The sequence below is a fragment of the Pristiophorus japonicus genome, chromosome 11, assembly GCF_044704955.1.
Source record: "Pristiophorus japonicus isolate sPriJap1 chromosome 11, sPriJap1.hap1, whole genome shotgun sequence".
In the NCBI taxonomy this organism is placed as follows: domain Eukaryota; kingdom Metazoa; phylum Chordata; class Chondrichthyes; family Pristiophoridae; genus Pristiophorus; species Pristiophorus japonicus.
In genome coordinates, this window is record NC_091987.1 from 140069389 (window position 1) to 140093015 (window position 23627).

At 45.2% G+C, this 23627-nt stretch overlaps 1 protein-coding gene across 1 annotated transcript; it reads left to right on the forward strand.

Moving 5' to 3' along the window:
• The first annotated feature begins 1412 nt into the window (after positions 1-1412).
• Positions 1413-22052, forward strand: LOC139275857 (NXPE family member 3-like). The gene is made up of 4 exons (XM_070893065.1): positions 1413-1529; positions 2732-3519; positions 3947-4020; positions 21838-22052. Exons 1-4 carry the CDS (start codon positions 1413-1415, stop codon positions 22050-22052), a joined length of 1194 nt encoding a protein of 397 aa, XP_070749166.1.
• The last annotated feature ends 1575 nt before the right edge of the window (positions 22053-23627 follow it).

Below are 23627 nucleotides of genomic sequence, written 5' to 3' on the forward strand. Positions count from 1 at the left end.
ATCTCAGGTCGATGTAAAATATCTTTTGGTTCTGTTCGAAGTAGACCGAGGGTATCCTTCTGGTCAAAGCCAATATTTATCCCTCAACAAAAACAATTAAAAAACCCAGATTATCTGGTCTTTTATTGCATTGCTGTACGCAGGACCTTGCTGTGTACAAATTGGCTGCCATATTTCCTTACAACACAACAGTCACTCCATTTATACAGAAAGTACTTCATTGAAACGGTATGGGATGTCGTGAGGTCATGAAACGTGCTATATAAATGCAAGTTTTTTTCTTTCTTATCTTGGTCCCTCAGAGGAAAATCTCTCCTGGCATCCGCCCCCATTACCCCTCTCCCTCTCCACTCCCCTCCCCCCTCCCTCCTTACCTCTTCCTCCCCCTCCCCCATTGCCCTTTGCTATCGGTCTCTTCTGTGGTATTCTTCCAATGCAATTTGTAAATCCATAAAAAACCACATCAGCTACATAGAATAGAATAGATTAGTACAGTACAGAAAGAGGCCACTTGTCCCATCGAGTCAGTGCCGGCTCTTTCAAAGAGCAATCCCGTTAGTCCGATTTACCCCCCCCCCCCCCCCCCGGCCCCTGCTCTTTCCCCGTATCCCTGCCATTTTTCTCCTTCAAGTATTTATCCAATTCCCTTTTGAAGGCTATTATTAAACCTGTATCCACCACCCTATCAGGCAGTGCATTCCAAATCATAACCACGCATTGCGTAAGAACATTTTTCCTCGTGTCACCTCCGATTCTTTTGCCAATCACCTTAAATGTGTGCCCTCTAATTGTCGACCCTTCAGCCACTGTAAACAGTTTCTCTTTATTTACTCTATCTAAACCTTTCGACCCCTCTATCAAATCTCCTCTTTGCCTTCTCTGCTCCAAAACGGACAACCTCAGCCTCTCCAGTCTATCCACGTAACTGTAATCCCTCATCCCTGGAACCATTCTTGTAAGTCACTTCACGCCCTTCCTAAAGTGTATATTCTTCATTTATGCTCTCTGTTAGAATTCATTGAAGAAATATTAGTCAAGCATAAATTATCTTTAAGAAATCAGTACTGACTGGCGGTTTTAACTTGTGTTTCTCCAAGTGCTTAGTGATATAGGTTAGTAGTTTACCAACAACTAAAGTAAGATCGACTGGCCTATAATTACCTGGCTTCTCCTGGTCTCTTTTTTTTTAGAGTGATGCCACATTTGCCACCCTCCAGTCCTCTGACACAATTTCACTGTCGAGAGGATTTGGGGAAATTAAACTCAGCGGCTTCCCTTCAAGCGCTCGAATGGTAACTATCAGGTCCCGGTGATTTGTTGATCTTAAAGTTATTGGTGTTTTTTGTGGCAGATTTACAAAGCAGAAGTGCTAAACAGACTGATGCTGAACTGGTGCACAGTGACCTTCCAGTATGGATGAACAAGCCACAAAAAAAGCTGCGTTTCGCTTCTCCATATTCCGCTCCCTTTTCACATTGCTGATTCTGATGACACTGCTGATGCTGATTCTAAACTTGTGTAGTATAAAGGTGTGTAGAGTGGTAAAACCAATTGTTTCTCTTCTGGACTCAGTGACGCCCAACATGTTCTCGCCCTATGCCATGCTCTTTCAACATAAGTCATTGGATAATGATCAGGAGTGGGAGTGCTGACTGATTATACACATTCTACAGATTGGTTTTCACTCCTGGTCTGAGATGCAGTCTGAAAATCTAAAACCCCTAATGCATGCTGCTTCATTTAAGTATATAACCCATTTAATTATGGTGTAGCAATCCTGAAGAAATTTGAACTACCTTTCATTTATTCTTTTTTGACTACATAGAATTGCACGTTTTTAAAAAAGCGTATTTCATTGTTTGTAAAACGCTTTTCGAAGTCCAGTGGTCATGAAAGGTGCTATATAAATGCAAGTAATTCTTTCTTTCTTTTTGCATAGAATGGGCAGCATAAGAACAGGCCATTTGGCCCAACAGGCCACGCCGGTGATTATGCTCCACACGAGCCTCCTCCGACCCCTCTTCCTCTACCTCTATCTGCATAACCTTCCATTTCTTTCTCCCTCGTGTATTTATCCAGCTTCCCCTTAAATGCATCTGTGATATTCGCTCAACTACTTCCTGTGGTAGCGAGTACCACATTCTAAACACGCTCAGGGTAAAGACCTTTCTCTGGAATTCCCCATTGGATTTATTAGTGACGATGTTATATTTATGGCCCCTTGTTTTAGTCTCCCCCAGAGGTGGAAACATCTTCCCTCTATCTACCCTATTAAACCCTTTCATAATCTTAAAGATTTCTATCAGGTCTCTCCTCAACCTTCTCTTCTCTAGAGTAAAGAGCTCAGTCTGTTCAATCTTCCCTGATGAGTATAACCTCTCAGCTCTGGTATCATCCTTGTAAATCTTTTTTGCTCCTTCCCCAGTGCATCTACATCATTGTGTAATATGGAGACCAAAACTGTGCAAATGCCCCAATGGTGGTCTCTACAGGTTTAACATCACTTCTCTGCTATTCAATTCTATCCCTCTGGAAATAAACCCCAGTGCTTTGTTTGCTTTTTATGGCCTTATTAGCCTGCATCACTACTTTTGTTGATTGTGTATCTGTACCCCGAGATCCCTTTGCCCTCTACCCCATTTAAACTCTGGAGGAGGGTGTATGTTGGGAAATAACATGTATGCAATCACAATACAAAACATATTTATTAAAATGTTGTTCCTTTTCATAGTTTGATAAACATTCAATTTCTGGATCAGAGTCCAAATGGAGGAGATATCCAACTCCAAAGATTTATTCTGCAATGAGGCAGAAAGTGGAACCAAGGAAGACCCCTTGGACACAGCAATTGGTGCAATGTGGTTACCAGAATCAGAGCTTCACCCCTGAAGAAAGGTCAGAGGGGACAATCCTTATGAAAATGATTGAATGGCCAAAACCCCCCAAGCCTGCTGTGCCCTTTCTGAAAAGCAGCGACACCTCACAAGCTCGCTTTGTTATTCTAAATTCTGGAAAGACTTTCTATGTTGGAGATCAGTTACAAGTGATGCTGTGTATGAATGATTTTGAAGGACACCCAAAGCAGTATGGGGGTGACTACCTCCAAGGCCGGATCCACACCCCAGCTTTAAAAGCCGGATCAGCGGGAACAGTTGTAGATAACCAAAATGGATTTTACTATATAACTTTTAATTTATCTTGGCCAGGCAAAGTCGAAGTGTCTGTTTCCCTGGTTCATCCCAGTGAAGGGATCCAAGTACTTCAAAGGCTACGCGAGGAAGAGCCAGATAGAGTGTATTTTCAAAGTGCCTTCAAATATGGGGGTACTTCAGAGACCACTGTGTGCAATCTTTGTTTGCCTCAAACTAAACCGCTCTGTAACTTTACTGATCCCAGGACTGGGGAACCCTGGTTCTGTTACAGACCAAAGGAACTGCCCTGCGCTGCTCGTATCAACCATGCTAAAGGAGGATATAAGAAAGGACTCTTAATTGGAGAAGAAGGTCATTATTTCCAAAGGTATATAACTTACATTCTTTTATTTATATATTGATTTTCCTTCTCCTGTTCTGACTCAGATTGTGATATGTGTGTGACTTCTCGAACCAAACTTCCCAATACTGGAATGTCAATTAAAAACTTGAACATTGTGAGAACAAATCTCAATTTTATTCATTCCTTATCATAAGTTCAACCCATAGGAAGCATAGATCACCAAGAGGGATTGAACCGATGTCACTTTGTCATTTAAAGATAAACTTTATTAACAAAACTGACACTGGTTATACATGGAAAGAATGACAGTAATACATTTGATCTGTTGAAATAAATTTCAGATAAATGTTTGAGGAATAAGAAAGCTGAAATTTGTTTTGGGCTATCTATTGTAAGTCTTCATTTTTACATTGATACAATGGCTTCATGTACAATATGTTTATATTTTCAGTAAAGTTAACATCAAGAAGCCCATATTACCCAGTGCCAAAGGTTATATAACTGTACAGCCTTCACCTCGGGCAGGTAAGACAGCTTTAAGTTCATGATAAATAAGTTGAAGGTTTGCTACATTAGCTGGAGTATGATTAAGCAGAAAAGTGAAGTAATTCTTTGCTGCAAATGCTCAGGAATTTGGGGCTCTTTTTCAAATAAGATGTAATTTAATGCCCATGTAGTGGTTTACTGAATTAGATTATCATTCTGGGTACAAGATTATTTAGAGCAAGTAGGATTTATAAGCTGCTTTTTAAAAAAAAACAAATTCATTGGAAGAACATTCAATTGAAAATTCAAGTTTTTTACCTATAAATGGGACAAATTTTTATCAAATTGCTCTTACGTGGTGTGAATAATGTTATGGCTTTTCAAAATATGACGTGCATTTCCTGCAGTGTAGAAAATCCAAACTTAAACTTGATAAAGTGGGATATTACAAATTATAGTCAGAGAAATTAATGAAATTAGATAAGGTTCCTAACCACATCTCTGAAGAAATAAATATCAATCTGGTTTACTTTCCGTTTGGTGCAGTAATAGTGCTGCAACATTTGGAAGATTATTGGGGTAATTTTCACCTTGGGCAGAGATGAAAAACTACTGGTTGTGGACCTGTTATTGATGTTACTGGAAAGGGCCATTGGGCGGGGTGTATAATGGGCAACCAATCCACTGACACCTGTTTTCTACCACTGCTGAAAGTGAAATTCATCCCCAAGGAATTTGTTTCTGGGGAGCAGGTATGTGGGACATCAGCAAGACAGCACCAGTCCTGCTATAGTTCTGGGAGGATGTTACATTGGAAATAGATCATAGACTGCAACTTCAGTTTGGTATTTTTCTGAACACTAATTTTTTGCTGCTGTTTCTATTGAGATCTGGGTACATGCATTCAGAATGAAGAACACAACTTCTGTTGTAAAAGTCAGTTGTCGTTACTCAAAAATAGAAGGGAGACATAAGAACATAAAAATTAGGAGCAGGAGTAGGCCATACGGCCCCTCGAGCCTGCTCTGCCATTCAATAAGCTCATGGCTGATCTACCTCAGATCCACTTTCCTGCCTGATCCACATATCCCTTGATTGCCCTCGAGTCCAAAAATCTGTCGAGCTCATCCCTGAACATAGGCAATGACTGAGCATCCACAGCCCTCTGAGGTAGAGAAATTTCTCCTCATCCCTGTCCTAAATGGCTTATCCTGAGACTATGCCCCCTAGTTCTACACTCTCCAGCCAGGGGAAACAACATCTCAGCATAAGAACATAAGAACATAAGAAATAGGAGCAGAAATAGGCCATTTGGTCCCTCAAGCCTGATCCGCCATTTAATAAGTTCATGGCTGATCTGATCATGGACTCAACTCCACTTCCCTGCCTGCTCCCTATAACCCTTTAGTTCCTTATCGCTCAAAAGTCTGTCTATCTCCGCCTTAAATATATCCTATGACCCAGCCTCCACAGCTCTCTGTGGCAGAGAATTCCATAGATTTACAATCCTCTGAGAGAAGAAATCCCTCCTCATCTCAGTTTTAAATGGGTGGCCCCTTATTCTGAGATTATGGGGCTGAAATTGATCACACCGCCTGCTGCCGCTGACTGCCGCCCACTGCCGCCGACATTGCTCTTCTTGATCCGCCCAGTGCCACTTTCGAGGTGGCCTGGAGCGGGCGGGAGGGGAAAGCCGCCGGGGACCGCCCGTTGACTTCAGCGGACGGCCGAGTGGCGCAACTGAGCTCCCGCCCGCCGAGCTCCCAGATTCCTGCAGGCGGGAGTCAGCGGGACTCGGCGGTAGAACGGGGGTGGACTGCTTGCTGGAGGCTGGTTTGTCCCCAACGGTAAGTATGAAGAGCCTGAAAAAAAGGGAAGTAAAAATCTTTAAATTTTTTTTCAACAGCGACTTAACTGCATGGGGTCCCCTGGAGGTCTTCCGATAGTTTTAAAAATGTTTTTATTGATTTTTTTTCCTAGCTCTTCGATCCTCCATGGGCCCGACTCCATCCTCGGCGGCACTTAGGCAGCAAGCGCCTCTGCCGCCGAGAATGAGACCTCCCACCTGCTACTGCCCATATTGGCGGCGTACGTCATTCATTTGCCACCTGCTGACCTTCGAGGGACCTCGGCCATGAATATCCCGTCCAAAGTACCGTCAGGCACATCGGCGGTCATCTGGGCAGCACTTGGCGAGCGGAGGCCTTGTTGAAAATCAGGCCCTCGTTTTAGTTTCCTCTATGAGTGGAAATATCCTCTCTGCATCCACCTTGTCGAGCCCCCTCATTGTCTTATATGTTTCGATAAGATCACCTCTCATTCTTCTGAACTACAATGAGTATAGGCCCAACCTATTCAACCTGGGAGAACTGGGAGAAATTTAGAATTCAGCAGAGGAGGACAAAGGGTTTAATTAGGAGGGGGGAAATAGAATATGAGAGTAAGCTTGCAGGGAACATAAAAACTGACTGCAAAAGCTTCTACAGATACGTGAAGAGAAAAAGATTAGTGAAGACAAATGTGGGTCCCTTACAGTCAGAATCAGGTGACTTTATAATGGGGAACAAAGAAATGGCAGACCAATTGAACAAATATTATGGTTCTCTCTTCACTAAGGAAGACACAAATAACCTTCCGGAAATATTAGGGGACCGAGGCTCTAGTGAGAAGGAGGAAATAAAGGAAATCCTTATTAGTCAGCAAATTGTGTTAGGAAAATTGATGGGATTGAAGGCCGATAAATCTCCAGGGCCTGATAGTCTGCATGCCAGAGTTCTTAAGGAAGTGGCCCGAGAACTAGTGGATGCATTGGTGCTCATTTTCCAACATTCTATAGACTCTGGATCAGTTCCTATGGACTGGGGGGTAACTAATGCAAACCCACTTTTAAAAAAGGAGGGAGAGAGAAAATGGAATTATAGACCGGTCAGCCTGACATCGATGGGAAAATGTTGGAATCAATTATTAAAGATGTAATAGCAGCGCATTTGGAAAGCAGTGACAGGATCGGTCCAAGTCAGCATGGATTTATGAAAGGAAAATTGTTGTGTATGGAGAAAGAGTCAGACTGAACACTGTGAGCTCAAAGTAAAGTGTGACCTTAGTCTTTTATTGCAGATCTCCAGAGTGCCTCTCCAACCTGTGAAGCCTCATTAAATACTTGTGTTCCCAAGAGATTATGGGATCCCTTGTGACTCCAGGGGATGAGCCATCTGGTGGCTGTACAGAGTAAATACAAATCCACATATGTAACAACACTCCCCCGCAAAGTCAATAGTGTAACTATTTACAATGTGAGTCGATCTGGGGCCCTTTTTGCCCTGGTTGATCGTCTCGGTGCGAAAGCTGGTGTTGTTGAATCATTTGTTGGGCCCTCGCTAAGCTGCTGTGCAGTTGGCCTTGCTGGGCTACCTGGTGTATTGGGCCCTGCAGGGCTGCTGTGGATGATGGGTTCTGCTTCGTGGTCAACCGTAGTGCCGGTTGCCACTGGTGTGTATGTTGGGGGATCAAAAAAGTAGGGTCCAAGGTGGGTTGCTCAGGATAGTCTGTCAATCTGAGTTTGATTTGGTCCAAGTGTTTCCAGTGAATGAGTCCATTTGAAAGTTTGACCCGAAACACCCTGCTCTCCTCTTTGGCCACGACAGTGCCGGGAAGCCACTTGGGATCTTGTTCATAATTTAATACAAATACAGGATCATTGATTTCAATCTCGCGTGACACATTTGCGCTATCATGGTATGCACTTTGTTGAAGCCACCTGCTCTCTACCTGTTCATGTAGATCAGGGTGAACTAACGAGAGCCTTGTCTTAAGTGCTCTTTTCATGAGCAGTTCAACAGGTGGGATCCCAGTGAGTGAGTGGGGTCTCGTGAGGTAGCTAAGCAGGACTTGGGATAGGCGAGTCTGCAGTGAGCCTTCAGTTACGCTCTTCAAGCCTTGCTTGATGGTTTGCACTGCTCTCTTTGCCTGACCATTGGACACTGGTTTGAATGGGGCAGATGTGACATGTCTGATCCCGTTATGGGTCATGAATTTTTTGAACTCAGCACTGGTAAAACATGGCCCGTTGTCACTCACCAGGACATCGGGTAAGCTGTGTGTGGCAAACATGGCCCGCAGGCTTTCAGTACTGGCAGCGAACGTGCTAGCTGACATTATCTCACATTCAATCCACTTGGAGTACGCGTCTACAACCACAAGGAACATTTTACCCAAGAATGGGCCTGCATAGTCGACGTATACCCGAGAACACGGTTTGGAGGGCCAAGACCATAAGCTTAGCGGCGCCCCCCTGGATACATTGTATAAAGTCCTGTCCCCTCAGTACAGATTCACACGAGGCATATTGTGAAGTCAAGGTCACTCTGGACCTGCACCCTTATTTCACAGCTCTGGAATGCTGCACTTGCCTGAGACCTGTCCTTATATACCTGTCTCTTGCAAGTGCACCCCTGGTGGTAAGGAATGCTGGTGGTTACAGGTCATATCTTATTACAGTCATGTATAGCATGTTAGGATACAGTTATATATAATAATATAAGATACATGACATCACCCTCCCCCAAGGTCTTATTGTCTTTATAGGTTCAGTCTCTCAGGTGGTCTATGCTCTCGCGTGGAGCGTCCGAGTTGTGGTTCAGTTGTTTGCCTTGGTGCCTGTTTTTCTTTGGGTGTGGTTGCTGGTATCTCGCCTGGGCTGTCTGTTTCGATTGGTGTGATTGTTGTTGACTCGCCTGGGCTGTCTGTTCAGATTGCCCTTTCTTCAGGTTGTTCCCTCTGTCTGTCCACCAGGTGTGGTGCGAGTTCCACATTGTAGCCTGTCTCTGATTCCGCAGTGTTGTTGGTAAATCTGCTTTTGACTTAGTCTACATGCCTCCGGCAGGTTTTGCCATTGTCCATTTGTACGACCAGTAGCTTGTTTCCTTCCTTGCCCGTTACTGTCCCTGCAAGCCATTTGGGACCCCTGCCATAGTTTAGTACAAACACTTTGTCCCCTATCTCATTCCATCTCCCCCTCGAATTTCTGTCATGGTACTCAGTCAGCTTACAGTGCTTTGCCTCAACGATTTCATGCATGTCTGGGAGGATTAATGAGAGCCTTGTTTTTAAAGTCCTTTTCATCAACAGTTGTGCGGGGGGGGGATCCCAGTCAATGAGTGCGGACGAGATCTGTATGCCAGCAGCAGTCACGACAGGTGACCCGACAGCGTGGGACCTTGGATTTTAAGCATGCCTTGTTTAATGATTTGCACTGCTCTCGCCACCTAGCCGTTGGAGGCCGGCTTGAACGGTGCCGTCTTGACGTGATTTATGCCATGGTCAATTATAAAGTCTTGGAATTCTGCGCTGGTGAAGCACGGACCATTGTCACTGACCAATATGTCAGAGATTCCGTGCATTGCAAACATGGTTGCGAGGCTCTCCACAGTGGTGGAGGTTGTGCTCGATTTTAAAATGGTGCATTCGATCCACTTTGAAAATGCATCTACAACTACGAGGAACATTTTGCTCATGAATGGGCCCGCATAGTCTACGTGCACCCGCGACCAAGGTTTGGTAGGCCAGGGCCAGGGGCTCAGGGGAGCCTCCCTGGGAGCACTGCTGAGTTGGGCACAAATGGTGCACCTTCGGACGCAGAGCTCCAAGTCCGCGTCAATACCAGGCCACTAGACGTGGGATCTGGCTATGGCCTTCATGAGAACGATCCCCGGGTGCTCGCGGTGGAGCTCCCGGACAAATGCCTCTCTGCCTCGCAGAGGCATGACTACTCGGCTGCCCCACATCAGGCAGTCTGCTTGTAGTGATAGCTCATGCATGCGCCTGTGAAAGGGTTTTAGTTCCTCGGGGCAGGCATCGCGAGCCTCTGCCCAGTCACCGGTTAGGACACATCTTTTTACCAAGGATAACGTGGGGTCGCTGGCTGTCCAGGCTCTGATTTGGCGAGCCGCCATGGGTGAACCTGTGGACTCAAAGGCATTGATTTCCATGACGATCTCACAGTCCTGTTCGTCAGACCTGTCCATGGTCGCCAGGGGTAGCCTGCTGAGCGCGTCGGCACAGTTGTCTGTGCTTTATGGTATTGTCGTAGGACGCCAGCATGAGTGCCCACCGTTGAATTCACGCTGAGGCGTTGGCGTTTATTGCCTTGCTCTCGGATAGGAGGGATGTGAGGGGCTTGTGGTCAGTTTCTAACGCGAACTTGGCCCCGAAAAGGTATTGGTGCACCTTTTTGACACCGTACACGCACGCGAGCGCCTCCTTCTCTACCATTCCGTACCCGCGCTCCGCCCGCGAAGGTGACCTGGAGGCATAAGCTATGGGTTGTAATTTGCCCACACTATTGACATGTTGCAAAACTCACCCGATCCCATACGCTGACGCATCGTATGTGAGAACTAGCTTTTTACCTGGATCAAAGAAAGTCAAAACACTGTTGGAACACAGAAGGTTGCGTGCTTTATTGAAGGCGCGTTCCTGGGCGTCCCCCCAAAACCAATCGCACCCCTTCCTGAGTAGCACGTGGAGAGGCTCTAGCAGCATGCTTAAGTTCTATATAAAGTTCCCAAAGTAATTGAGTAGCCCGAGAAAGGCACGCAGTTCTGAGACATTCCGGGGCCTGGGTGCCAGGCGAATTGCTTCTGTTTTGGACTCTGTTGGGCGGATTTCATCAGCGGCAATCCTTCTGCCCAAAAATTCAACCTCGGGTGCGAGAAACAGACACTTGGATTTCTTGACTCGTCGGCCTACCCGATCCAACCGCTTTAGTACTTCCTCCAAATTACGGAGATGGGAGTCGGTGTCCCTGCCCGTGATAAGTATGTCGTCTTGAAATACAACCGTCCCCGGGATGGACTTGAGCAGACTCTCCATGTTGCGCTGGAATATGGCAGCTGCCGACCCGATGCTGAATGGGCATCGATTGTACATGAAAAGGCCTCGATGTGTGTTGATGGTGGTGAGTAGCTTGGATTCCTCGATCAATTCTTGCGTCATATACGCAGATGTGAGGTCTAGTTTTGAGAAAAGTTTAGCTCCAGCCAATGTGGCAAATAAGTCCTCCGCTCTGGGCAGCGGGTACTGGTCCTGTAGGGAGACTCTGTTTATGGTAGATTTGAAGTCCCCACAGATTCGTACGGATCCATCAGGCTTCATGACTGGGATGGTGGGACTTGCCCAGTCGCTAAATTCCATAGGTGATATAATGCCTTCCCGCAGAAGCCTGTCTAGTTCATGTTCAATCTTTTCCCTCATCACATAGGGTACAGCTCTGGCCTTATGATGGACCGGTCTAGCATCCTGTGTGATGTAGATTTTGACTTTGGCCCCGTTGAAAGTGCCCACATCTGGCTGAAAGAGATGTTCAAATCGCTTTATAACTGTTGAGCAGGAGGTCCGTTCCTCTAATGACATGGCATGAACATCATCCCATTTCCAGCCAGCCAGCTTCTCCCCAGCAGTGCTGGGGGGTCTCTGGAGACAATCCACAGGGGAAGTTGGTTCACTGTCCCTTTGTGTGTGACAGAGAGCATGGCGCTGCCAAGGACTGGTACGATTTCTTTGGTATACATCCTTAGTTTGGTGTCGACCCTTGTGAGTTTTGGTCTGTCTCTTTTATACGGCCACAGTTGTTCAAATTGTTGAGCGCCCATGAGAGATTGACTCGCTCCCGTATCCAGCTCCATGTTGACAGGTATCCCGTTGAGTAGGACCCTCATCATTATAGGAGGCGTCCTGTTGTAGGAGCAGCGACCATTGATCGTGTTAACCCGCTGTACATCGGTGTCCCGGGTACTGTCCCCACCGTCTTCTGGTCTGCTTTCCGACCCATCTGATTCACATACCAGCCGAGCTGCCGGTTTTTGGACATGCGGGCCAAATGCCCTGTATATTCACAGTTCCTGCAAACAGCCTGCTGAAATCGACATCCCCTTGATGAGTGCCCACCCCCACCTCCAGCACAGACTGCTTCCATTGTTCCCAAAGAATGAGCTGCGTCTGGCTGATCTCTTTTGAGCTTCTCTCAGTTTGTAGTTGATTGCTCGCATTGTGGGTGAACGGCCGTTCCTGTGGCCCTTGATGGCTTCTGGCACCACTGCCTGCTGTCGAGAGCCTGCTCTCCCAGTTTTGTCTGTGTGTGGGGGTAGCAGCTTGTTTAATGCTGTGAACTTCTTGTTCCGATATTTTGTTAGTTGTCGTACCTGCATTGTAAATCAACCTCGTTTCTTCTTCCCCTACCAAGAATGTCTGTGCAACCAGTGCTGCTGCCTCTAAGGCCAGCTTCTTGATCTCTATGAACTTTCGGAATATGCCTGTGTGGCCTATTCCTTCACTGAAAACGTCTCTCAGCATTTCTCTCCTCAGTTCATTGGAGAACTCACATAAACTAGCCAACCTCCGAAGTTCCGCCACGAAGTTGGGTATGCTCTGGCCCACACAGCGTCTGTGGTTGTAGAACCTGTGTCTGGCCATGTGTAGGCTGCTCGCTGGCTTCAGGTGGTCTCTTACCAGTGTGCTCAATTCTTCAAATGACTTGCTTGCTGGTTTCTTGGGTGCCAGCATATCCTTCATTAAAGCATATGTTTTCGAGCCACAGCTGGTCAAGAGATGGGCTCTTCTCTTCTCTGCTTTGTCGTCTCCTAACCAGTCTTTGGTTACAAAGCTTTGCTGGAGCCTTTCTATAAAGTCCTCCCAATTGTCTCCAGCATTGTACTTTTCATCTGATTCGTTGTTCGCCATTCTGTGGATTCTGTAATCCCGTAACTCGTCGCCACTGTAAAATCCTGTCCTCTCAGTAGTGAAGTCAAGGTCACTCTGGACCTGCACCTTTATTTCACAGCTCTGGAATGCTGCACTTGCCTGAGACCTGTCCTTATATAACTGTCTCTTGCAAGTGCACCCCTGGTGGTAAGGTATGTTGGTGGTTACAATCATGTATAGCATGTTAGGATACAGTTATATATAATAACGTAAGATACATGACACATTGTTTAACTGCGAGCATGTATTACATCTGTGAACGCAGGACACTAAGTCCGCATCGATACCGGGCCACCACACGTGGGATCTGGCTATCGCTTTCATCATTCCGATGCCTGGGTGGGTACTGTGCAGGTCATTGATGTAGGTGCCTCTTCCCTTCTTGGGGACCACTACTCGATTGCCTCACAGAAGGCAGTCTGCCTGTATAGACATTTCATCTCTGCGCCGCTGGAATGGCTTTACCTTTTCCTGCATTTCCACTGCGATACTGGACCAGCTCCCATGAAGCACACAGCTTTTGACTAGAGATAGTAAGGGGTCCTGGCTTGTCCTGGTTTTGATCTGCCGGGCAATGACGGGTGATTGCTCACTCTCAAATGCTTCCATAACCATGGCTAGATCTGCGGGCTGCGCCATTTCCACCCCTGTGGTGGGCAGTGGCAGCTTACTGAGAGCATCGGCGTAGTTTTCTGTGCCTGGCCTGTGGCGGATGGCGTAGTTGTATGCGGACAACGTGAGCGCCCATCTCCGGATGCAAGCTGATGCGTTGGTATTTATCCCTTTACTCTCGGAAAACAGGGATATAAGTGGCTTCTGGTCAGTTTCCATTTCGAATTTTAGCACAAACAGGTATTGATGCATTTTCTTTACTCCATAGACACACGCTAACGCTTCTTTGTCAATCATGCTGTAGGCTCTCTCGGCCTTCGACAGACTCCTGGGTGCATAAGAAACCGGTTCCAGTTTCCCGAAATCATTAGCTTGTTGCAATACACACCCGACGCCATATGACGATGCATTACATGCTAGTAGCAAACGCTTACATGAATCATACAACACAAGCAATTTGTTTGAGCATAACAATTTTCTCGCTTTATCAAAGGCATTTTCTTGGCTTTTGCCCCAAACCCAGTCGCCCCCTTTTCATAGTAATAAGACATGTAGTGGTTCTAACAGTGTGCTGAGACCAGGTAAGAAGTTACCAAAGTTCAAGATTCCAAGAACGACTGCAGCTCCGTCACGTTCTGTGGCCTCGGTGCGTTCTCGATTGCCTCCGTCTTCGTGTTGGTGGGCCTGATGCCATCCGCCGTAATCCTCTTTCCCAGGAACTCCACATCAGGCACCAGGAAAATGCACTTCGAGTGTTTTAACCTGAGCCCCACGCGGTTGTGTTGACTAAGAACCTCCTCCAGGTTTTGCAGGTGCTCGACTGTGTTCCGACCTGTGACCAAGATGTCGCCCTGGAAGACCATGGTGTGCGGGACCGACTTCAGTAAACTTTCCATGTTTCTCTGGAATATCGCCGCCACTGATCGGATTCCAAACGGGCATCTGTTATAAACAAAAAGGCCCTTGTGTGTGTTGACGCAGGTGAGAGCCTTCGATGATTCATCCAGTTCCTGCGTCATGTCGGCTGAAGTCAGATCCAACTTCGTGAATGTCTTTCCTCCCGCCAGCGTTGCAAAGAGGTCGTAGGCCTTTGGTAGTGGGTATTGATCCTGCAGGGAGAAACGATTGATAGTTACTTTGTAATCGCCACAAATTCTGACAGTGCCGTCTCCCTTGAGGACTGGGATATAAGGACTGGCCCACTCACTGAACTCGAACGGTGAAATGATGGCCTCTCTTTGCAGCCGGTCTAGTTCGATCTCTACCCTTTCTCTCATCATGTACGGTACTGCTCTCGCCTTGTGATGGATGGGTCACGCCCCGGAATTAGGTGGATCTGCACTTTTGCTCCTTGGAATTTCCTGATGCCTAATTCGAACAGCGAAGAAAATTTGTTTAAGATCTGGGCACATGAAGCATTATCAGCGGGCGATAGTGCTCGGATGTCGTCCCAGTTCCAGCGTATCTTTCCCAGCCAGCTCCTGCCGAGCAGCGTGGGACCATCGCCCGGTACCACCCAGAGTGGTAGCTTGTGCACAGCTCCATTGTAGAAGACCTTTACGGTAGCACTGCCGATTACAGGAATCAGTTCTTTTGTGTAAGTTCTTAGTTTCGTGCGAACTTGAGTTATTAGGCCTTGTTGCACCACAACCTGTTGAAAGACTTTTTGCCCATGATGGACTGGTTCCCGCCCGTGTCCAGCTCCATTGACAGCGGGAGTCCATTTAGTTCAACATTCCGCATCATCGGGGGACAATTCGTGGTGAATGTGTGCACCCCATGTACCTCTGCCTCCTCTATCTGAGGCTCTGGTTCGTCGTGATCCTCTGTGGATCTGGCCTCCTCTGCAACGTGCTGATTTGCAGGTTTAACAGGCTTAGCAGCTCGTCTGCACATTCGTTGGAGGTGTCCCATTGTTCCACAGCCCTTGCAAACGTATCCTTTGAATCGACATGAATGGAAACGATGATCACCCCCGCAGCGCCAACAAGGTGTTAATGGCCTTACGTTCATCACCCTTGATGGTGGACTCTGAGACATCTGCAAACGTGTAGCTGCAGGTATGTGTGACCTGGCCTGTATGTTACGATTCGAAAACAACATCACTTTGTGCACAGTACTTGTAGCAGCACTTGTGTGCTGAGAGATTTGCTTAGTATAGAGTGGACAAGTGGGAGCCAGTGGATGTGGTGTATTTAGATTTTAAAAAGGCTTTTGACAAGGTCCCACACAAGAGATTAGTGTGCAAAATTAAAGCACATGCTATTGAGGGTAATGTACTGACATGGATAGAGAACGGGTCGGCAGACAGGAAGCAAAGAGTAGGAATAAATGGGTTCTTTTCAGAATGGCAGGCAGTGACTAGTGGGGTACCACAAGGTTCAGTGCTGGGACCCCAGCTATTTACAATATACATTAATAATTTAGACGAAGGAATTGAATGTAATATCTCCAAGTTTGCAGATGAAACTAAGCTGGGTGGCAGTGTGAGCTGTGAGGAAGATGCTAAGAGGCTGCAGGGTGACTTGGACAGGATAGGTGAGTGGGCAAATACATGGTAGATGCGGTATAATGTGGATAAATGTGAGGTTATCCACAGGAAGGCAGATTATTATCTGAATGTTGACAGATTAGTAAAAGGGGAGGTGCAACGAGACCTGGGTGTCATGGTACATCAGTCATTGAAAGTTGGCATGCAGGTACAGCAGGCGGTGAAGAAGGCAAATGGTATGTTGGCCTCCATAGCAAGAGGATTTGAGTATAGGAGCAGGGAGGTCTTATTTCAGTTGTACAGGGCCTTGGTGAGGCCACACCTTGAATATTGTGTACAGTTTTGGTCTCCTAATCTGAGGAAGGACATTCTGCTATTGAGGGAGTGCAGCAAAGGTTCACCAGACTGATTCCCGGGATGACGGACTGACATATGAAAAAAGACTGGATCGACTAGGCTTATATTCAATGGAATTTAGAAGAATGAGAGGGGATCTCATAGAAAGATATAAAATTCTGACGGGATTGGACAGCTTGGCTGCAGGAAGAATGTTCCCGATGTTGGGGAAGTCCAAAACCAGTGGTCACAGTCTAACAATAAGGGGTAAGCCATTTAGGACTGAGATGAGGAGAAACTTCTTCACTCAGTGAGTTGTGAGCATGTGGAATTCTCTACCACAGAAAGTTGTTGAGGCCAGTAGATATATTCAAAAGGGAGTTAGATGTGGCCCTTGCTGCTAAAGGGATCAAGGTATATGGAGAGAAAGCAGGAATGGGGTACTGAAGTGCATGATCAGCCATGATCATACTGAATGGTGGTGCAAGCTCGAAGGGCTGAATGGCCTACGCCTGCACCTATTTTCTATGTTTCTATGTAACCTATATTCATAAGTCAACCCCCTCATCTCCGGATACAACCTAGTAAACCTTCTCTGAACAACCTCCAATGCAAGTATATCCTTCCTTAAATACTGAGACCAAAACTGTACTCAGTACTCCAGGTGTGACCCCACCAGTATCCTGTACAGTTGCAGCAGGACTTCTCTGCTTTTATACCGTATCCCCCTTGCAATAAAGGCCTATATTCCATTTGTCTTCCTGATTACTTGTTGTACCTGCATACTAACTTTTTGTATTTCATGCACAAGGACCCCCAGGTCCCTCTGTACTCATTCTTCTGAACTCCAATGAGTATAGGCCCAACCTATCTTCATAAGTCAACCCCCTCATCTCCTAGTAAACCTTGCAATTTTTCTCCATTTAAATTCTAATTTGCTTTTCTATTTTTTCTCCCAAAATGGAAAACCTCACATATTCCCACATTATACTCCATCTGCCAAATTTTAGTCCACCCACTTAGCCTGTCTATATCCCATTATTTTATCAAGTACTACTTCTTTAGTGATCGCGATTGTATTAAGTTCCTCCATCCCTATAGCCCCTTGATTATCCACTATTGTGATATTTTTAGTGTCTTTTACCATGAAGACCAATACAAAATATTTGTTCAATGTCAATGCCATTTAACATAAGAACATAAGAAATAAGAGCAGCGAAGGCCATACGGCCCCTCGAGACTGCTCCACCATTTAATACAATCATGGCTGATCCGATCATGGACTCGGGTCCACTTCCCTGCCCACTCTCCATAATGCCATATTCCCTTAATATTTAAGAAAGTGTCTATTTCTGTCTTAAATTTATTCAATGCCCCAACTTCCACAGCTCTCTGAGGCAGAGAATTCCACTGATCCACAACCCTCTGAGAGAAGAAATTTCTCCTCATCTCAATTCCTTATTCCCCATTATTAATTCCCTAGTCTCATCCTCAAGGGGATCAACATTAACGTTAGACACTCTTTTCCTTTTTATGTACCTGTAGAAACTCTTACTATCTGTTTTTATATTTTGTGCTAATTTACTTTCATAATCTATCTTCTCTCTATTTCTTTTTTAGTCAGTCTTTGCTCATTTTTAAAAGTTTCCCAATCATCTGGCCTTCCACTAGCCTTGGCCACATTGTATGCCCTTGTTTTCAATTTGATACCATCCCTTATTTCCTTAGGTAGCTACGGATGGTTATCCTTTCTCTGACAGTCTTTCCTTCTCATTGGAATATATTTTTGTTGCGAGTTATGAAATATCTCCTTAACTGCTCATCAACCGTCCCACACTTTAATCTATTCTCCCAGTCCACTTTAGCCAACTCTGCCTTCATATCTTTGTAGTTTCCTTTATTTAAGCTTAGGATACTGGTTTGAGAACCAACTTTCTCACCCTCCAACTGAATTTTAAATTCAACCATATTATGGTCACTCATTCCAAGAGGATCCTTTACGAGGAGATGGTTTATTAATCCTGTCTCATTACACAATATCAGATCTAAGATAGCTTGCTCACTGGTTGGTTCCACAATGTACTGTTCAAGGAAACTATCCCGGATACACTCTATGAACTCTTCCTCAAGGCTACCCTGCCAATTTGCTTTGTCCAATCAATATGAAGGTTAAAATTGCCCATGATTATTGCCGTTTCTTTTTTACAAGTCTCCATTATTTCTAGATTTATATTCCGTCCTATAGTGTAGCTACTGTTAGGGGGCCTATAGACTATGCCCACCAGTGACTTTTTCCCCTTATTATTCCTTATCTCCACCCAAACTAATTCAACAATTTGATCTTCTGAGCCAATATTGTTTCTCACTAACGCATTGATGTTATCCTTTATTAACAGTGCTACCCCACTTCCTTTTCCTTTCTGTCTGTCCTACCGAATTGTCAAATACCTCTGAATATTTCGTTCCCAGCCTTGGTCACCTTGCAACCACACCTCTATTTGTACCATCAACTCATTTATTTTGTTACGAATGCTGCGTGCATTCAGATAGAGAGCTTTTAAGTTTGTTTTTTTACCATTTTTTCCTGCTTTGACCCCACTTTCTGATTCACCTTCATGTTTATACATTCTGTCCTTCCTGTCACGCTCTGGTTTTCATTTCCCCCAGTGCTACCCTGCTCTATTGCCTTCTCCTTATTCTTTGACTTTTTTAATTTTCGCTCACCTGAACCCTCCCCCCCCCCACTAATTAGTTTAAAGCCCTCTCTACAGCCCTAGTTATTTGATTCACCAGGACCCTAGTCCCAGCACAGTCTAAGTGGAGCCCGTCCCAACGGAACAGCTCCCTCTTACCCCAGTACTGCTGCCAGTGTCCCATGAACCAAAACCCATTTCTCCCACACCAGGCTTTGAGCCATATGTTTAACTCTCTGCTCTTATTTACTCAATGCAAATTTGCTCGTGGCTCAGGTAGTAATCCAGAGATTATTACCTTTGTGGTTCTATTTTTTAATTTGGCCTCTAGCTGCTCATAATCTCTCAGCACAACCTCTTTGTTTGTCCTACCTATGTCGTTGGTTCCCACGTGGACCATGACAACTGGATCTTCCCCCTTCCACTCCAAGTTCCTCTCCAGCCCAGAGGACATGTCCTTAACCCTGGCACCGGGCAGGCACACAGCCTTCAGGACTCACGTTCTCGGCTGCAGAGAACAGTATCTATCCCCCCAATGATACTATCCCCTACCACTACAACATTTCTTTTTACTCCCCCCACTTGAATGGACCCCTGTACCACATTGTATCTACAGTATCAAGCCCTCTCAGAATTTTATATCTTTCAGAATTTTCCTTCTTCTCAACGCCTTGGAGTATAGGCCGATTTTACTCAACCTCTTGTCATAGGACAAACCTCTCATCCCAGGAATTAAGCTAGTGAACCTTTGTTGCACGACCTTTAAGGCAAATATACCCTTCTTTTGGTACGAAGACCAAAACCTCAGTACTCCAGGTGTGGTCTTACCAAAGACATATACAATTGCAACAAGATTCAAGACATAGCCGTGAACAGTTTATATCGTATAGGAAGAATAACCAGTTAGTAGCTTCTTTCCTAACCTAACCTCTATTCTCAGGGGAAGTGGGATGGACTTGGACTAGAAGCGATACCAAAGAAGGCAATAGTTAAAAGTCAGGGGTGGTGCAACTTTAACATTTTAATTATTTGTTTCCATCATATTTTCTGGAGAAAGTAAAACATTTTATTTGGCAGCCACATGTACAAAAGGCTGTACTCAATGGGACATGACTATATGGTCCACATTAAATTGTGGCCTCGCCGGGTGCGTACGATGTGTGCACCCACCCAAAGAGGCCTCACAAATGCCGGTTCTCAGCACGCAGTGCATGCATCCCCATAGGAAGGACGTCCGTGAGGCAGTGATTGGGCTATTTGCCCAACTCTAGCCCAGCGAATGTGCTTCAAACTCTTACGCCTGGTAAACAAGATTCCAGCGTAAGTTTTAAAACATAAAAAATTAAATGTAATCACTAATTTTAATATTAAAAACCCTGTCCATTAAGGTAAGTTTATTTTTAACCCTATTAAAACACATTAAAAAAAAAAAAATTTTTTTATATTTTTTTCCAAAACATTTAATTACATTCAGTTTCAATGTTTTTATTTATTGTGTTGTGTTTCTTGTTTTTAGGGGGTATTCTCATTGATAGTATTGGGAGCTCGTACAAACGGTGTTCCCATTATTATCAATGAGAATACTCAGGGGCTGAAGTTGCTCCTCTCCTTAAGGCCTGTTACCACCACAAATCACCAGCCACGCTGCGGAGTAGAGTGGCTGCCAACTTTTCATGGAATGGCCGCTGATAGCCCAATTGCCCTTCCGAGGTTTCCCAGCGGTGCCCCAATCTCCCCCCCCCCCACCGCCACTGCTCTGCTGCTGCCGATCCGTGTTAATTGCGTCATCACCGTGCACACCGCCGATTTACCCCCCCACCCCCACCGCCACTACTCCGCTGCTGCCGATCCGTGTTAATTGCGTCATCACCGTGCACACCGCCGATTTACCCCCCCACCGCCACTACTCCGCTGCTGCCGATCCGTGTTAATTGCGTCATCACCGTGCACACCGCCGATCTACCCACCACCCGGCCCCCGACGGCGACATTCCCCTCTGAAAATCTTCGGCCCGCACGGCGGCGCCAAAACCTGTTTTTTCCTGGTGGTCCAGTGAGGCTGAGGCCTTCTGCATCGGCGGTAAGGCTTCCTTTAAAGGGGAGAATGCACTGCCGCTGCCGCCATGTTTTTTTTGTCGGCCGACTTACCCAATGACACAACATTGACTTGAATACTGCTCGAATCATTTTTTGTGTGTGTGTGTATTTCTAGGATTTATTTCTAGAGGGATAGAATTGAAAAATAACAAAGTTACGTTAAACTTGTATCGAACATTGGTTAGACCTTACTTGGAGTACTGTGTACAATTTTGGTCATCATATTAGAGGCACTGGAGGGTGCAGAGAAGATTTGCAAGGATGATACCAGAAATGTGAGGTGAATCTATCAGGAAGGGATGAACAGCCTCCGTCTCTTCACTTGAAAAGCGAAGACTGTGGGGTGACTTAATAAATGTATTTAAAATTATGAAAGGTTTTGATATAGTAGACAGAGAGAGTATTTCCACTTGTGGGAAAGAGCAAAACTAGAGGCCGTCAATATAAGAAAGTCAGCAAGAAATCAAATAGGGAATTCAGCGGAAATGTTTTACACAGCAAGTGGTGAGAATGTGGAATTCATTACCACAGAGAGTGGTTGAGGCAAATAGTATAGATACATTTAAGAATAGGCTAGATACACATATGAGGGAGAAGGGAATAAAGGATTTTGCTTACAGAGTTAGATGAGGAAAGATGGGAGGAGGCTGGACTGGAGCATAAACACCGGCAGGGACTGGTTGGGTCGAATAGCCTGTTTCTGTGCTGTATATTCTATGTAATGCTATGTAATACTTTCTGTGGAAACAGCTAATGGTGCTGCTGGGATTTGTCATTGCCATGGAAACTGTGATTCGCCAAATGGAAATGTACTGATAACCGAAGGTACAATGTATCATAATTCCTGTATCTTGGATCTCTTTATTTTCAGCCGCAGTTCTGGGAGAATGTGTCCCTGGAAAGCCTTTGGCATCACCATCGGGCTTTTATTATAAGGACCAGTGGATGTCAACGACCTGCAATATTCGTCGCTTTGACGCCCCTGCAAGAATTACAGACTGCCTTCGTAGAAAAATAATTCATCTGTTTGGAGATTCCACTCTGCGTCAGTGGTTTGAATATTTGACTCAATTTATTCCAGGTTAGGTTGGTTAGTTGGTCTATCTATCTAACTAGCTATATCTATCATTTTGCATGTAACATGGATCACACTTTAAATGCACATGTGACACTTGAAATTTGTCAATTATACTTTTATAATTGGCCCAAGTACAAACTTGAACCAAGAAAAGCAGTTAGAAAACTACTGATGAGAAACTTCACTGAACTTAATGAAAACAACCAATCTTAAAATGACTCACTTAAGTGGCAGGTAACATTTGCGCCACACAAGTGCCAGGGAATGATCCATCTCCAACAAAAAAGAGTCTAACCACCCCGCCTTGACATTCAGTGGCATTACATTGTCGAATTCCCCATCATCAACGGGCTGGCGGGTCACCATTGACCAGAAATTTAACTGGACCACCCACAAAAATACTGTGGATACAAGAGCAGGTCAGTTACTAGGTATTCTGTGGTGAGTGTTTCACCTACTGACTCCCCAACGCCTTTCCACTGTCTACAAAGCACAAGTCAGGAATGTGATGGAATATTTTCCACTTGCCTGGCTGAGTGCAACTCCAACAATGCTCGACAGCATCCAAGACAAAGCAACCGACTTGATTGGCACCCCATCCACCACCTTAAAAGTTCACTCCCTCCACCACTGGTAGACCGTGGCTGCAGTGTATACCATCTATAAGATGCACAGTAGCAACTTGCCAAGGGTTACATAAGAACATAAGAAATAGGAGCAGGATAGGCCATTTGGCCCCTCAAGCCTGCTCCGCCATTCAATATGATCATGGCTGATCTGACCTTGGCCTCAACTTCACTTCCATGCCCGCTCCCCATAACCCTTCATTCCCTTATCATTCAAAAATCTGTCTACCTTAAATATATTCAATGACCCAGCCTCCACAGATCTTTAGGCTAGAGATTTCCAATGATCCACAACTCTCTTAGAGAAGAAATTCCTCCTCATTTCCATTTTAAATGGGTGACCCCTTATTCTGAAACTATGCCCCCTGGTTCTACATTCCCCCATGAGGGGAATCATCCTCTCTGCATCTATCTTGTCGAGCTCCCTCAGAATCTTATATCTTTCAATAAGGTCACCTCTCATTCTTCTAAACTCCAATGAGTATAGGCCCAACCTGCTCAACCTTTCTCAATAAGATAACCCGTTCATCTCAGGAATCAACCTGGTGAACCTTCTCTGAATTGCCTCCAATGAAAGTAGATCCCTCCTTAAATAAGGAGACCAAAACTGTATGCAATACTCCAGGTGTGGTCTCACCAACACTCTGTACAGTTGTAGCAGGACTTTACTACTTTTATACTCCAACCCTCTTGCAGTAAAGGCCAACATTCCATTTGCCTTCCTAATTACATGCTGTACCTGATTGCTAACTTTTTGTGTTTCATGTACAAGGACCCATAAATCACTCTATACCTCAGCATTTTGTAATCTCTACCCATTTAAATAATAATTTGCTTTTTTATTTTTCCTACCGTAGTGGTTAATCTCACATTTTCCCACATTATACTCTATCTGTCAAATTTTTGCCCACTCACTTAGCCTATCTATATTCCTTTGCAGATTCTTTGTGTCTTTGT

Bases quoted from the DNA above. Each gene is read 5' to 3' on its own strand.
- LOC139275857 (XM_070893065.1), top strand. From the start codon at position 1,413: ATGGATGAACAAGCCACAAAAAAAGCTGCGTTTCGCTTCTCCATATTC. The intron at 3,520-3,946 runs GTATATAACTTA...TTATATTTTCAG, and splicing joins GAAGGTCATTATTTCCAAAG to TAAAGTTAACATCAAGAAGC. The intron at 4,021-21,837 runs GTAAGACAGCTT...CTTTATTTTCAG, and splicing joins ACAGCCTTCACCTCGGGCAG to CCGCAGTTCTGGGAGAATGT.